The sequence below is a fragment of the Hyaena hyaena genome, unplaced genomic scaffold, assembly GCF_003009895.1.
Source record: "Hyaena hyaena isolate Hyena2069 unplaced genomic scaffold, ASM300989v1 scaffold_638, whole genome shotgun sequence".
In the NCBI taxonomy this organism is placed as follows: Eukaryota; Metazoa; Chordata; class Mammalia; order Carnivora; family Hyaenidae; genus Hyaena; species Hyaena hyaena.
The window spans coordinates 330,134-343,860 of record NW_024081270.1 but is presented as its reverse complement, the minus strand read 5'-3'; the positions used below and the strand labels follow the sequence as shown (position 1 = coordinate 343,860).

Sequence of the window (13,727 nt, the reverse complement as noted above, 5' to 3'; positions counted from 1 at the left end):
ACACCGTCCAGCCCGTGGGGGTGCTGAGACTGGGTGGCATCTTGGTGACCCCAGGCTCCCCGCTTGTACGCAGGGTTTGAGTCCCGTGACGAGGTGCCACGTGTCGTCCCGCTCACACTGTGTGTGTAAAGGTGATGGCAAGGTGCGCACGCCTTTCCCGTGCGGTGTGTGTCGGGCTCAGAATCTCCGTGCTGCAGCCCGAAGTCGGGAGATTTCCTGCTCCGGGCGATCAGCCTGCCCCTAAAAGTATCCAAGACCCCGAGCCGTGCACAAAACTGCCTCCCCAGAGAAAGGCTAGTCCCTTTCCCGCCGTCCGCTTGGCCGTGACCGTGGTGGAGGAGAGCACGTGGCTGCCGAAGCTGCCGGCAGGCGGCGAGCCCGCGAGCGAGGGGTGCCGCCGCGCGCCCGTGTCCGCGCGCGGCCTCGCCCGGGCCGGGTGCGGCCTGGCGCTGGGCAGCTGGAAGCCGGGGCGCCGTCCCCTGGAGAAGCACCGAGGCTGTACCCCGGCTGCGGCTTCGTCCACAGTCTCGGTGCGCCGGGCGCTTCGGCAGCCGCGTCGCCTGCCCCGGGGGCGCGCTCCAGGCCCGTGCTGCGTCCCGGTGCGCAGAGCCGTGGCCGTGGCCGTGGCCCCTGCGCCGGCTCCCCCGAGAACCCCGCAAGGTTCAGAGCAAGCCAAGCCCCGCTTCCCTGGAGGACGAGTCCCCCCCACGGGGCTGCGACGCACACCGAGGAAGCCAGGCTGCGCCCCTTCCGGGGATGGCCCTTGACCTTGCCGGTGCCCGCGCAGCTGGCCAGAGCCGGCTTTTACCACGTGGGCCCCGGGGACAGGGTGGCCTGCTTCGCCGGCGGCGGGAGGCTGAGCAGCCCGGAGCCGGCGGACGACGCGCTCTCGGAGCACCTGCGACGCTTCCCCCTCTGCCCCTTCGTGGAAAGCCGGCTTCGGGACGGCCCGCGGGGCGCCGTGTCCAACCGGGCCATGCAGACGCACGCGGCGCGCGCCCGCCCCTTCCGCGGCCCCGCAGCTGCCCCCGCCGCCTTCTCCCGCGCGGGTGAGGGCCCGGGGCGCGGCCGGCCTTCCCGTGTCCCCGTAGCGCGTCTCGGCGGGGTCCCCGTGCCGACTCACGGCTGTGCTCCAACACCGATTTCAGGCCGCAGCGACGACGTCAGATGCTTCAGCTGTGACGGCGGCCTGCGGTGTTGGGAGTCCGGAGACCACCCGTGGGTGGAGCACGCCAAGTGGTTTCCAAGGCGAGTGTCTTGCAGCCTCCTCTGCAGATGTTTGTTGTCGTTATGAGGCGGGTCATACGTGTTGACCTGATCATCAGCCGTTGCTTTGTTCTTTCTTTCAAAAATGCTCCCGTGAGTACATTTAGGATGAACTACTTAGAAAAATTAAACTTGTTGGGATGAGCACTGGGTGTGGTATGCAAGCCAATTTTACAATAAATTATATTAGAAAAGAGAAAAAAGAAAAGAAAAAAGGTAAAAGAAAAAGAGAAAGAACTAAACTATCTTGATGGAAGGTTTCAATATCTTTCAATATCTTGATACAGGTTTAGGATTTCTCATGTATAATGAAAAAAATATATATGTGTATAAAATATATTCATTATAAAACCAAACCCACACATTGTAGAAAAGTACAGAGAAAAAATGTAAGTGTCCAGAAATTTCATTATGTAAAGAGGACCGCAGTCACATTCTAGTGAATTCCCCTCTAGACATCTCTTTACACATGCGTACATTGGTAGATGAACGTGTGTAGTATTAAGTGAACGAGATACTATATACACCGTTTGGAAACCTTTTCTCAGCCGTAGGTCTTGGACATATTTCCATTTATTCAACATTTCACGTTAATTGATCGTCTATTGCCAGGCACTGTTCTGGGTGCTTAAAATACTCAGTTGAACCAAACCAAGATCCTTGGTCTCATACGTTAATTTAATAGCAAGAGATGCAGATAATTAATAAAAACTTAATAAATTATGTAGCGTGTTGGAAGATAGTAAGTGCTGTAGACAGCAGGAAAAACAGGATGGTGGGAAAGATCAGAAGGACCAAGCAGGTTGCAGCATTAGATAGGGTGATCAGAACATTTCATTGTCAGTTCTCACACTTTTGATTATTCCATACTTACTTATACTCTTCTTTTTTAATTGAAGTCAAGTGGCTTCTGATTATATTTTTCATGATCAAAACTTTTAGTATTTTCAATGTTGCTTACTAAACTCAGTCTCCTGACTTATTTTCCTTATGTAAGTTTTTGGTATGATACTCTGTAGCACCTTTACATGCCCCAAATATTTCAGATTTCAAAAATTAAAAAGATTATAAAGAACACCTTATATAGACATTTTTAAAAAGTCCTCCTAGCTTTTCGTTGTGGCAGCTCTGAGAATATATAAAGAGAAGGGTGAAGCAGGGTTCCTTTTGTACTTGAGTGTGACCGTGGATGCGTGTTATCTAGGAACGGCTGACTTGTGACCATCTAACTTGTCACACAATGTGTTCACCTTCCTCGTTATTCCTCTCTTGTCCTGCTTTGTGTATTTTTAACTTTTAAACATACAAAGTTTATGAGAGAACAGCATCATTTATTAGAGAACTTTCTACCTGTCTCCTCGGCTCCATTCGCACTATCCAGAGTGTTTTCAGCAATCTTCAAAAATTGAAAAGCACAGCCGGGAGCTCCGAGTGGGTCGCTGTGACCCTCTGGATCCAGCGCTGGCGAAGCGCCACGTTGCAGCCTCTCACTCACGTCATCTTGCCTCTGACCGGTATCTCCTGCCTCTTCCCGTGTGGGAAATGAGTGTTAAGTGGTTATATGCATGTTTATGTTCATTGGAAATGTTTAGCTGTCTACAAATAGCGGGATTAAACCCCCCCCCCCAACTTACCTTTGTTCATCTTTCAGGTGTGAGTACTTGATACGAATCAAAGGACATGAGTTCATCAGTCAGATTCAAGCCAGTCACCCCTGTCTACTTGAACAAGTATGGGGGACTTTTAGAAATCATTGGTTAACAACAGATAAGTTATTTTCTGACAATCACAGAGAGTAGTACTTAGTGAAAAGACAAGGAGTTGCTTTAAAAATACATTTCATTTTTTATAATACCCAACATGATCTTAGAACTAGTCTTTGCATGTAGAATCCAAATTAGAGACCTCCTGAAAAAATATATTTAAGGTATGGCTCCAAGTATTTCTGTAATGAGGTTGCAATAAATTAAATTATTTGAGGGAAAAACTTGGCTGGCATTTAATAGTTTTACTATACATTTTTTTTTTTTTTGCCTAAAAGATGTGAGAAAGAGAATTGTAATGCTTCTTCCAGTCTTCCCAGAATGAGATTTCTGGGAACATGCTGGGGCGGGAGGACTCGCTGCATCCACCCTCGTATACAAACCAGAGAACACCCACAGCAGTAAATAACCCAGACAGGACCTGGCAGAACAGACTCTATAGCTAAACAGAGAGAAAAGGCCACATCAAGAGGATAGGAAGGGCAGAGATGCGGTGGGCAGCTAAGAGGACTGCAAGCCATCTGCGGGAGAGAGGGCACCACAGGTGCAGAGACGGGAAGAGACCCTCACAGCGGGGGGCCCACATGGGGAAGATGGGTTCCCAGAACAGCTGACTTTGTAAACCAGAAGGGCCGAATTTGGTGAGTTCTTATGACTAGCATAAATTAAAACCTGGAATTTTAAAAATCAGCAGGCTCTGCTCTGGAACAGCCAGTGGGTGAGAGGAAACTGAGTCCCCACCATCAAAGAGACGCCACAACAAACAGCCCTTGGAGATAGGGTATAATGAGCAGCAGGTTGCAAAACACCTGGGGCCTGTGGGAGGCAGAATTATTTACCCATGTCAGACTCCCTCTGCCCTTCAGCATAAGCGCATGGCCACCTGTGAGAACCGGGGCAGCGCCTGTACTCGCCACCTAACTTCCTGAAACCACGCCACCCTCTCTGCCAGGCCCACCCCAGTCTCGGTGCTGTGGGTCCTGTCCGACCAGAAGATTGGCACAAACTTTGCTAACACCATGTCTTGCACTTTGTGGATCCATCTCATCCAGTGTGCTCTCGGCTGAAGCTCATCCAAACTGGGGCCGCAAGCCTGACGGTGTGTAAGCAGCCTCGACAAGGGCCAGCGCTACTCCAAAGTGAGTCCTGCCCCAGGGGCAGGGAAGATGGCTGCACACACCAGTCCCTCTTGGCCCGGCAGTGGGCTGGGGGCAGACCTCTGGTCTGACTGCAGGCCCTGGGCACCAACAAAGCTTCTCAGGGAACAACACTGAGAAAGTCTGGTGCTACTGTAGCTCTGGCAAACACCTGCTCTGACTCGACTCACACCCAAGATGGCCCCAGACTGGCCCACAAACAACCCAGGGACAAAACCCTGCCTACAACAGGCAAAGACAGCCTGTGCAGACAACTGGAGTGACAGCAAAAGTGGCTCGGCCTCAATAGCAGGGCGCACACATCACATAGAGGAGTCGCCCCTGAAGTGCCAGGTTCTGGGGAAGAGGGGACACTGCATTGCAGGACACGACAGGTCCTCTCCCTCAGGAGGACACTACTTTCAAGAGCAGGAGATGTAGGTGACTTTCCTATCACACAGAGACAGACACACCATTAGAGAAAATGAGGAGACAGAAGAATACATTCTAAATGGAAAAGCAGGACAAAATCATAGCACGAGACCCAAGCAAAACAAAGATAAGTAATATGTCTGATGGAAAATTTAAAGCAATGATCATAAGGATACACGCTGGACTTGAGAAAATAGTGGAAAGTATGAGTGAGATGCTTACACGGAAAAGGAATAACATAGCAGAGATAAAGGGCTCAATAGGTGAAATAAAATACATATGTGATGGAATGATCAGCAGGATGGAAGAAGCAGAGGAATGAATTAGTGACCTAAAAGGCAGAGGAATGGAAAGTTATCAAGCTGAGCAGGAGAGAGAAAAAAATTATGCAAAATGAGAACAGACTTAGGGAAGTCAGTGACTCCATCAAGTAAAACAATATTTGTAGTATATGGATCCCAGAAGAAGAAGAGAGAGGAAAGGGGGCAGAAGATTTATGTAAAGCAATAATAGCTGAAAACATCTTATCTGGGGAGGAAAAACAGAAATGCAGATTTAGGAGGCACAGGGAGCCCCCAACAAAATCAATTCAGGGAGGTCCACACCAAGATGCATAGTAATTAAAAAGTGGTGATAAAGAGAGAATCTTAAAAGCAATGAGAAAAGGATAGTTACATAGAAAGGGAAACCCCATAAGGCTAGCAGGGGGTTTTTTCCAGCAAAAACTTGGCAGTCCGGAAGGGAATGGCAAGATATATTCAAAGTGCTGAAAGGAAAATAATCTTCCTGGGAAAGCAGATAAGAACTTCTATAATAGTTTGATGGTTAAGTACTTTTTAGCATAGTCAGTAGAACTGATCTAGGGTCTAACTTATCCCAAAGGATGACCCAGGAAATGTCAGGTGTTTAGTATGAAAGACAAACAATGATTGTCTCACAAATCACTGATTCTTGGCCTTCACAAATGAATATAGGCTTCATCAAGAATAGTTTGTGGCGTAGAGAATTGCTTTTGAATGTAGATGAAATATTGCTTTTGAGATAAAAAATCATCTGCTTATAAGTTAGTTTGCGATAAATTGAGTAAAATAGATCTCTTGACTCATTTATATTATAATGGAAAGGCTAAGATTTCTATTTTAATTTTTATACTTTTTCCTTGTAGTTGTTATCTACTTCAGACAACACAGAAGATGAAAATGGTGAGTCGCCAAGTATGTATAATGATAATTACTGCATTCAATTTTTTTAATGTTAATTTATTTTTGAGAGACAGAGTGTGAGCAGGGGAGGGATAGAGAGAGACGGAAACACAGAATCAGAAGCAGGTGCCAGACTCTGAGCTGTCAGCACAGAGCCCGACATGGGGCTCAAACCCACAAACCGTGAGATTGTTACCTGACTCGAAGCCAGACACTTAACTGACTGAGCCACTCAGGCGCCCCTAGTAACTGCATTTAAGTGGAACCTTTTGGTACAACAGAGATTGAAATGTGATAAGAGTAATAATGTACATTTGTATGGTGCTGTGAACTTCGCAGTGCACTCTCAAATCCGTTAAGTGGGTATTTGTCCCCCTATAGCATGAACATTAAAAAGTATTACAGATTATGGAGCACCTGGGTGGCTCAGTCAGTTGAGCATCTGATTTCGGCTCAGTTCATAATCTCACGTTTCCTGAGTTGAAGCCTCGCTTTAGGCTTTGTGCTGACAGCTCAGAGCCTGGAGCCTGCCTCAGATTCGGTGTCTCCCTCTCTCTCTGCCCCTCCCCAACTCATGCTCTGTCTCTTTCCCTCAAAGATAAATAAACATTAAAAAAAAACTAACAAAATATTGCAGATTTCTGGTCTCCACTTTAAGCCTAATGTATTGATATGTTTGCACGTATAGGTAGATTAGGAGGAACTTAACGGAGGACCGTCGGGGAGGAGAAGGGGAAAAATGGGGAGAGGGAGGGAGGCAAACCATGAGAGACTTGAATGCTGAGAACAAACTGAGGACCGATGGGTGTGGGGGGAAGGGGGGTGATGGGCACGGAGGAGGGCACTTGTGGGGATGAGCACTGGGTGTTGTATGGAAACGAGCTTGACAATAAACTATTTAAGGAAAAAAAATAAACCTACTGTATTGAGTCATGGTATCTAAGGGTGGTCTTGAGTATCTGCGCTGTCAACACACTGCTGACATCCAGCCACACGCTTGTTCTCAGACCTCGTGGGAGCACAGGCGCTACGATATTGGCTTGCTGACGTATTCCTTCTATAAAATGAAGAGGGTAGAAATTATTATTCCCCTTCTTCCGTAGGAACCCTGAGGCTCAGAGAGGTTAAGTGACCTGTCCTTTTCGGCTAAACCTAAAAGATGATAGAGCCAATATTTGAACAAGCTCTTCTACTCCGTTACCTAGCGTTTAGTTTACTTCAATAAATATTTATCGCGGGTCTCCTATTCTGAGGAAAGGATTGGGAACAGGGTAAACATAGCTCCTATCCTCATGAGCTAATAGTGAAGGAGATACAGACAAGGACACAGATAGGGGGAGGGAATATGGTGGGAAAAGTGAGGCATGCGGCGCTCTGCGGGTGCATGAGGGGTGGCTCGTCCACACTCGCAAGATCAGAAAAGGCTTCCCAGAGGAAGTACTGGCCAACTGATGGCAAGGGTAGGAGTTAACCAGATGACGGAGGGAGCAAAAGAATATTCTAGGCAGAGAGAACAGCACATGAATGTCTTAGGTGACACAAAAGAGCAGGCACATTTGAAGAAACTAGCAAAATTCTGTGTGGCCAGAAAGAAGTCGGATCGCAGACAGACACATGAAGGCGGCCGGCCCGCGCTAAGCGTGGTCAGCACTGCAGGCGGACCCGGACCCCAGAGCCGTCAGTCTGGGGCTCCTGGGCTTGAGTGTAGAGCGTGAATGAGAAGGTGGCAAGAGATGGGGCTGAAGGGGTGAGCGGGGCCCCGAACGGGCGCCGTCCCGTAAGCCACAGGTGAGTGTGAGAACACCACGGTGTGGAAGGAGTGTGCCACAGGCGTGTCTGTGTGTGTGGACAGCCACTGTGGGTGCGGTGTGGGGAGGGAAGGAGACAGGGGAGGGTCCGTAGGAAGCCCTGCAGCCATGCGGTGAGTGAGGACAGTGGCCTCTTTGAAACACACGTGAAACCTGCTCGATTTAGAAAGCGCCCTTGTTCATCGTGGGGAGGAAGGAATGTGAGGTGGACAGGGATCCTCGACATTCTGTTTCTCACTCACAGTTAGGCTGGATAATACGTGTTTTGTATTGGAAAATGATATTCCATATTCTTATTTTAGTGACTGAATGTGCACATCCTTATTTTAAATTTAACAAAGTTAATACGAAATACACATTTTCTGGGCTTTATGTCTTTGAAACTGTAATAACTTTTAATTCAAAAAATTCAACATGTGTTACATTCTCTGTTTCATGTAGTTTTCATCTTGGGCCTGGAGAAAGCTCCTCCGAAGATGCCATCATGATGAACGCACCCGTGGTGAAAGCGGCCTTGGAGATGGGCTTCAGTAGGAGCCTGGTCTGGTGAAGCAGACCGTTCAGAGTAAGATCCTCACAAGTGGTGAGAACTACAAGACGGTGAATGATATTGTATCAGATTTACTTCATGCAGAAGATGAAATCAGGGAAGAGGAGAAAGGAAGGGCAGCCGAGGAACAAGAATCAGGTACGTGCATTTAGTAATCAGTGTCTCTTTCTGTGTGGATTTGACGTTAATGTCTGTGAGTTACGAAAAGTGTGCTTATAGTCAGTCCGGTCAGGTTTTGTGTTCACCGTTCTGTATTTGAATTCTGGAAATGTTTACAGTAAAATATATTTGAACTGCTCGTTAGTAAGTTGAAAATGTATATATTGAATGAAAGCATTTTCTTTTCTTTTCAAATGTTTATTTTGAGAGAGAGTGTGCACGCATGCAAGTGGGGGAGGGGCAGAGAGAGGAAGAGACAAAGAATCTGAAGCCGACTCTCTGCACAGACCCCCCAGGACAGCAGCAACAGAGCCCAACTCATCTTTGACCATCATCTTTGAGATCCTGACCTGAGCTGAAATCAAGAGTCGGACACTTAATTGAGGCTCCCAGGCACCCTGAGTGAAAGCATTTTCTTAACTTACTCTGAGTAGTTGACTGTATATGTAATCACACATGGCTTATTTTTGGTCCCAGGTTCATTCCCCTTTTCTGTAAATTCGGGTAGGACCAGGGACAGTTATTTACTTTAGTATTAGCATCACAGTGTGTCTCAGCCTAATAACTGGATAACATTAATAACATACATTAATGTACGAATTGTGATTAAGTTTCCTACCTGCCCACACAAGAACCTAGTTCCCCTTCGGGAACTTTCTGTTATTTAGGGGAGGGCCAGGATGCTGTTTCCCATTGTCCCAAGACAGGTCATCCCCGTCCTTCATGCCAGCCTTGTCTCCCACTCTATCGCCTCTGCTCAACCTTCCTTTGCAAAAACTCTCCTCCCCTAAGCACGTCCATTCCCGTCTGGTGACTCTGAACCCTGCCATGACTCTGGCCTAGACCAAGAGAAATCCCTCCTTTGCTAAGCATGGACCAGATCTGTTGAAAACAGACTGCAGCTTTTAGCAGGGTCTTCCTGGAGCTGAAGGGATAACAGAAGAGCATTGTGTCACAGAGGGCACTTGACGGCTGTAACTGTTTGGGCCCCTCGTGGTGCCTCTCAGCCCATCTTCATGCATCTCCCTGCCCAGCTTCTGTTCTGGTTCATCTCTCCATAGTTCTGGCCGTTCTACACACGTGACTACGAAAGTCCCAGCGTGTCTTTCCTTGTGGAAGCTCAGGCCCCCGATAACCCCAGAGCCCAGAATGAAAAAAGAGTTTGCCCCTTATCTTGTCCAGTGCCATCTGGGATCTGTTTCTTCCCAGGGTGATTGGCAGTGAGATTGTCCACTCCGGGCTTGGACAAGCCCACCGCTCAGGCGGCTTTGTCCTCGGGGTCAACCAGACAGGCGTACCCAGTCATCGCAGTGCGGCATCCTGGCTTTACCGAACCGTGAAGTATTCAGTGTGCAGACCCCCAGGACGGCAGCAGCAGAGCCCAAGCTCATCTTTGCCCGGGTTCACTGCGAGGTGGAGATACGGCTGCCTGACCTGGCGCGGGTCGGCTCCGTCTCAGCTGCTGGTCGTCAGCGAGCACTTTTCACAGTCTAAACCATCCACCTACAAAACACTCCCATTTCTTTCAAAGAAAATCCACAGTCTGCACGGATGACTCCAGTCAATGATATACAATAAGTGACATCGTCAGAAAGATGTGCTAGCTTCCTCCGCGCACCCTCATTTCTACACTGGCCAGCACACTCTGCACATGGTCTGTGCTCCAGAAACACTGTTTGAATGAGTGAACAGAAATATTTCCCTTCAGGTTACTCTTGATTTTAGAGTTTCCCAAGAACAGTAGGTAAGTAATTTCTTAACAGGTGTTATAAATAAACTTAGGATAATTTTCCAGAACAAAAGAATAATATGCTTCAAAGGTCTATGCAAGTCTCTTACAGGCCAGAATACAGTCCGTGACTTTGAAATGAGTCTTTTCTGCTCAACTACTGGCAATCCAATTTTAGAAGTCTTCAGAATTTCAGAGAACTTATTACATTAGTCTAAGTATAAAGTAAAAAGAAACATAAATGTAGATGGAAAAACTAATATACTTCAACATGAAGTGGAAATTATATCACTACTCCTCTGCCAGATGATTTAACTGAGTACATTAGGTTCTTAATTCTTTCCCCTCTGGCCTTTACTTCTTTGTTCCTTCTGCTCGTGACATATGAAGGCTTGCCTGCTCATCTCTTCAACAGATACCGTGGGGCCTTTTCTTTGTGCCAGACACTAATCTCGGTCCTGGCCCCTTCCAGGTTTATTCCCAGATCGCCAGCGCTCTTCAGATTGGGTATCTCTGGCCTTGACTTTGACTAAGCACGATTTTTTATTCTTTATTAAATGGTTCTATTTTTGTGTCCTATTACTTGACAGAGTCAGCGTTTCTACAGTCCAACAGTCATCTCCCCCAGGTGGGTTGTGTAGACAGTCCCACTTCTGTCATTAGTTATTTTATAGGAAGAGCCCGATGGATCATGGCAATGATTAGACTTAGGTTTATAAATGATATTCCAAGGAGATGATAAAATTGAAGAATTTCAAAATACAAACTACTTTACTGAGTGGTACAAAATCTACATCTTCAAGGAGAATAATGTGATCCTGTTGACACCAGGGTATTCCTGACCAGTAGGATTTAATTTTTGAGATGCTGTTAATACCTTTTCCCATTTCCTATAAAAGATTTGGGTAATGGCAATATCATGTCTATTTTGGGGAAATAATTAAAATTTGCTCTTAAAAGGGAATTTCGAAGAAATTTTACGGGTGAATGATAATTTCAGAAATAAGTGTTCTGTCATTCTCATCTCCTGATTTTATATTTCCCCAAGTTGACTAGACTGAATTGGAATTTTAGTTTTATTGGTTCTGTTACCTGGTTAAAGGCTCAGCAGTTGTTCAGAACGTCCAAGAGCACAGATCAGGGCTCCACACCGCCTCCACTTGACCTTTATGAGTTGTGTGTCCTTCACAGTTTACTCACCTCCGTTTCCTCATCTGCTGGGTGGGGGCAGGGCACCTACCTCAGCCGGCTGCGGTGACGGTGGAAGGAGCCAGTATATGATGCAAAGCACTTAACACCGTGATGGTCAGGACAGCCCGGGCAGCGGGTGCCCCCGGGCCCCCCAGCTCCCTGCATTGCCTGCCCAATCCTGAATTATGTTGTTTTTCATGCAGTCATGTGTAGGCGTGGGAGGAAGTTTGTGAGCAAAGTTGGAACATCCTTGTGTTTGTTTTCTCTCTTATAAAGATGATGTCTCATTAATCCGGAAGAACAGAATGGCGCTTTTCCAACATCTGACTTCCGTGCGCCCCATCCTGGACGGTCTCCTCGCGGCCAGAGTGCTCACGGAGCAGGAACACGGTGTCATTACACAGAAAGCACAGACATCGCTGCAAGCCAGATTGCTCATTGATGCTGTGTTAGTGAAAGGAAGCTTTGCAGTCGCCGCATTTAAAAACTCTCTACTGGAAACGGACCCCGTGTTATACAAGCGCTTCTTCGGTGAGTGCTGCACAGTCATGTAGGGAACTTTCTAGGTCAATTGAAAATACGCTCTTAATGTAACGTGCACTGGGTGTTGTACACGAGTGTTGAGTCACCATATTGTACACCTGAAACTAATAGTGCACTGTTAACTCACTAGAATTTAAAATTCATTTTAATCCAGTTTTTTAAAAAATGCTTTTATTTTAATACTTTGCGATTATTGAAAATAATTCAATTTAATTTGTAAACTATTAATTGCACAAAAAGATTAAAGATTTGTGTTGCCTTGACGTTATGACAATTATGTATAGCATTTGGCCAGAGTCTAAGCTGTTAGTTTAAAAATGTATATTCTGTGACTAGATATGAGCCTTATTTGTTATGGTAACATTTTGATTCGTGCGTTTTGTTTCTCTCCCTCAGTGGAACAGGACCTAAGGTCTATTCCCACAGAAGATGTTCCAGGTAACATAGTGCTAATAACTTAGCTGGTAGAAAACACCGATTTTATTTTCTTGGCTTTTTATGGGAGGAGAAACAGCAAGTTGCCTTTCATTAAAAATTCTTTCCTTCGGGCACCTGGGGGGCTCAGGCGGTTGAGTGTCCGACTCTTGACTCCAGCTCAGGTCATGGGCTCACGGTTTGTGGGCTCGAGCCCCCCACAGGGCTCTGCACGGACAGGGTGGGGCCTGCTTGGGATTCTCTCTCTCTCTCTCTCTCTCTCTCTCTCTCTCTGTCTGCTCCTCCTCTGCTCCTGCGTGAACTCTGGCTCTCTCAAAAAATAAAAATAAAAATAAATTTAAAAAATCCTTTTCCCTTGTTAGGTCTGTGTCTGGAGGAGCAGCTGCGGAGGCTGCAGGAGGAACGAACCTGTAAAATGTGCATGGACCGAGAAGTGTCCGTCGTGTTCATCCCCTGCGGCCACCTGGTGGTGTGCAAAGACTGCGCCCCTTTGCTCCGAAAGTGCCCTATTTGCAGGGGCACAATCAAGGGTACCGTTTGTACGTTTCTCTCGTGAAGAAGAGCCAAAACTTTGTCTCAAACTTTAGAATTAATGGATTAAATGTAATGTATTTTTTACTTCCATAATGATTTGCTTTCCTTAAGATCTTTTTTATCTATTTGCAGCTGAACTGTTTTATATAAATATACATCTAAAACATATCCACCATACATATATTAGCAAGAAAATGGCGGGCTTTTCATGTGAACAGTAGCAGACATAGCACTACACGCTCGATACTTAATCCAAGTGTCAGCACGTTCGAAATCGTAAGGGAAGTAAAATTTAAAATTTTGAAATAAGTTTTCAGAATTTTAAATTCTTGGGGCGCCTGGGTGGCTCAGTCGGTTAAGCGTCCGACTTTCGCTTAGGTCATGATCTCGCGGTTCGTGGGTTCGAGCCCCGCGTCGGGCTCTGTGCTGACTGCCATCTCGGAGCCTGGAGCCTGTTTCAGAGTCTGTGTCTCCCTCTCTCTCTGACCCTCCCCTGTTCACGCTGTCTCCCTCTCTCCTAGAAATAAATAAAACATTTAAAAAAATAAATAAATTCTTTGGAGTTGTATTAAGACTCAACAAGAGCAGTCTCTTTGGATCAGTGTCATGTACGTAGAAGGTCTGGATATTCGTCGAATGATTTTTTAGGGGCTTGGTGGTTTTGTAAAGAATTCTGTGAGGGACATTTTAATAAAGCCATCAGACTTCCTCTCGTTCTGACAATCTTTGCGTAGCAGTCGGGCCCCTTCCCGGCTGCCCTCCTCCCCCAGGACGCCCCCTGGGCATCGGGCTGTACTGAGATCCCCTTCTGCAGGATGCCTCTGCGTTCCCACGGGGACAGCGCAGGGCTCCCCGGCCCGGCTCGTGCCTGCAGGGTCGCCAGGGCTGTGGGGGTGGATGTGGAGCGACCCCCTCACCGAGCTCGCTTATTCACTTGTGCAGCCTCAGCTGCCCTGCCCATCGGGAAAAGTTCCTTGTT

General features: G+C 47.0%; 1 protein-coding gene across 1 annotated transcript; it reads left to right on the top strand.

Annotated features, from left to right (window-relative positions):
* The first annotated feature begins 134 nt into the window (after positions 1-134).
* Positions 135-13,084, top strand: LOC120219677 (baculoviral IAP repeat-containing protein 3-like). The gene is given in 9 exon segments (XM_039216536.1): positions 135-489; positions 492-1,248; positions 2,918-2,996; positions 5,763-5,815; positions 8,049-8,148; positions 8,151-8,295; positions 11,513-11,767; positions 12,176-12,217; positions 12,577-13,084. Coding segments are annotated over 9 exon segments (1,980 nt in total). The 3' UTR covers positions 12,771-13,084.
* The last annotated feature ends 643 nt before the right edge of the window (positions 13,085-13,727 follow it).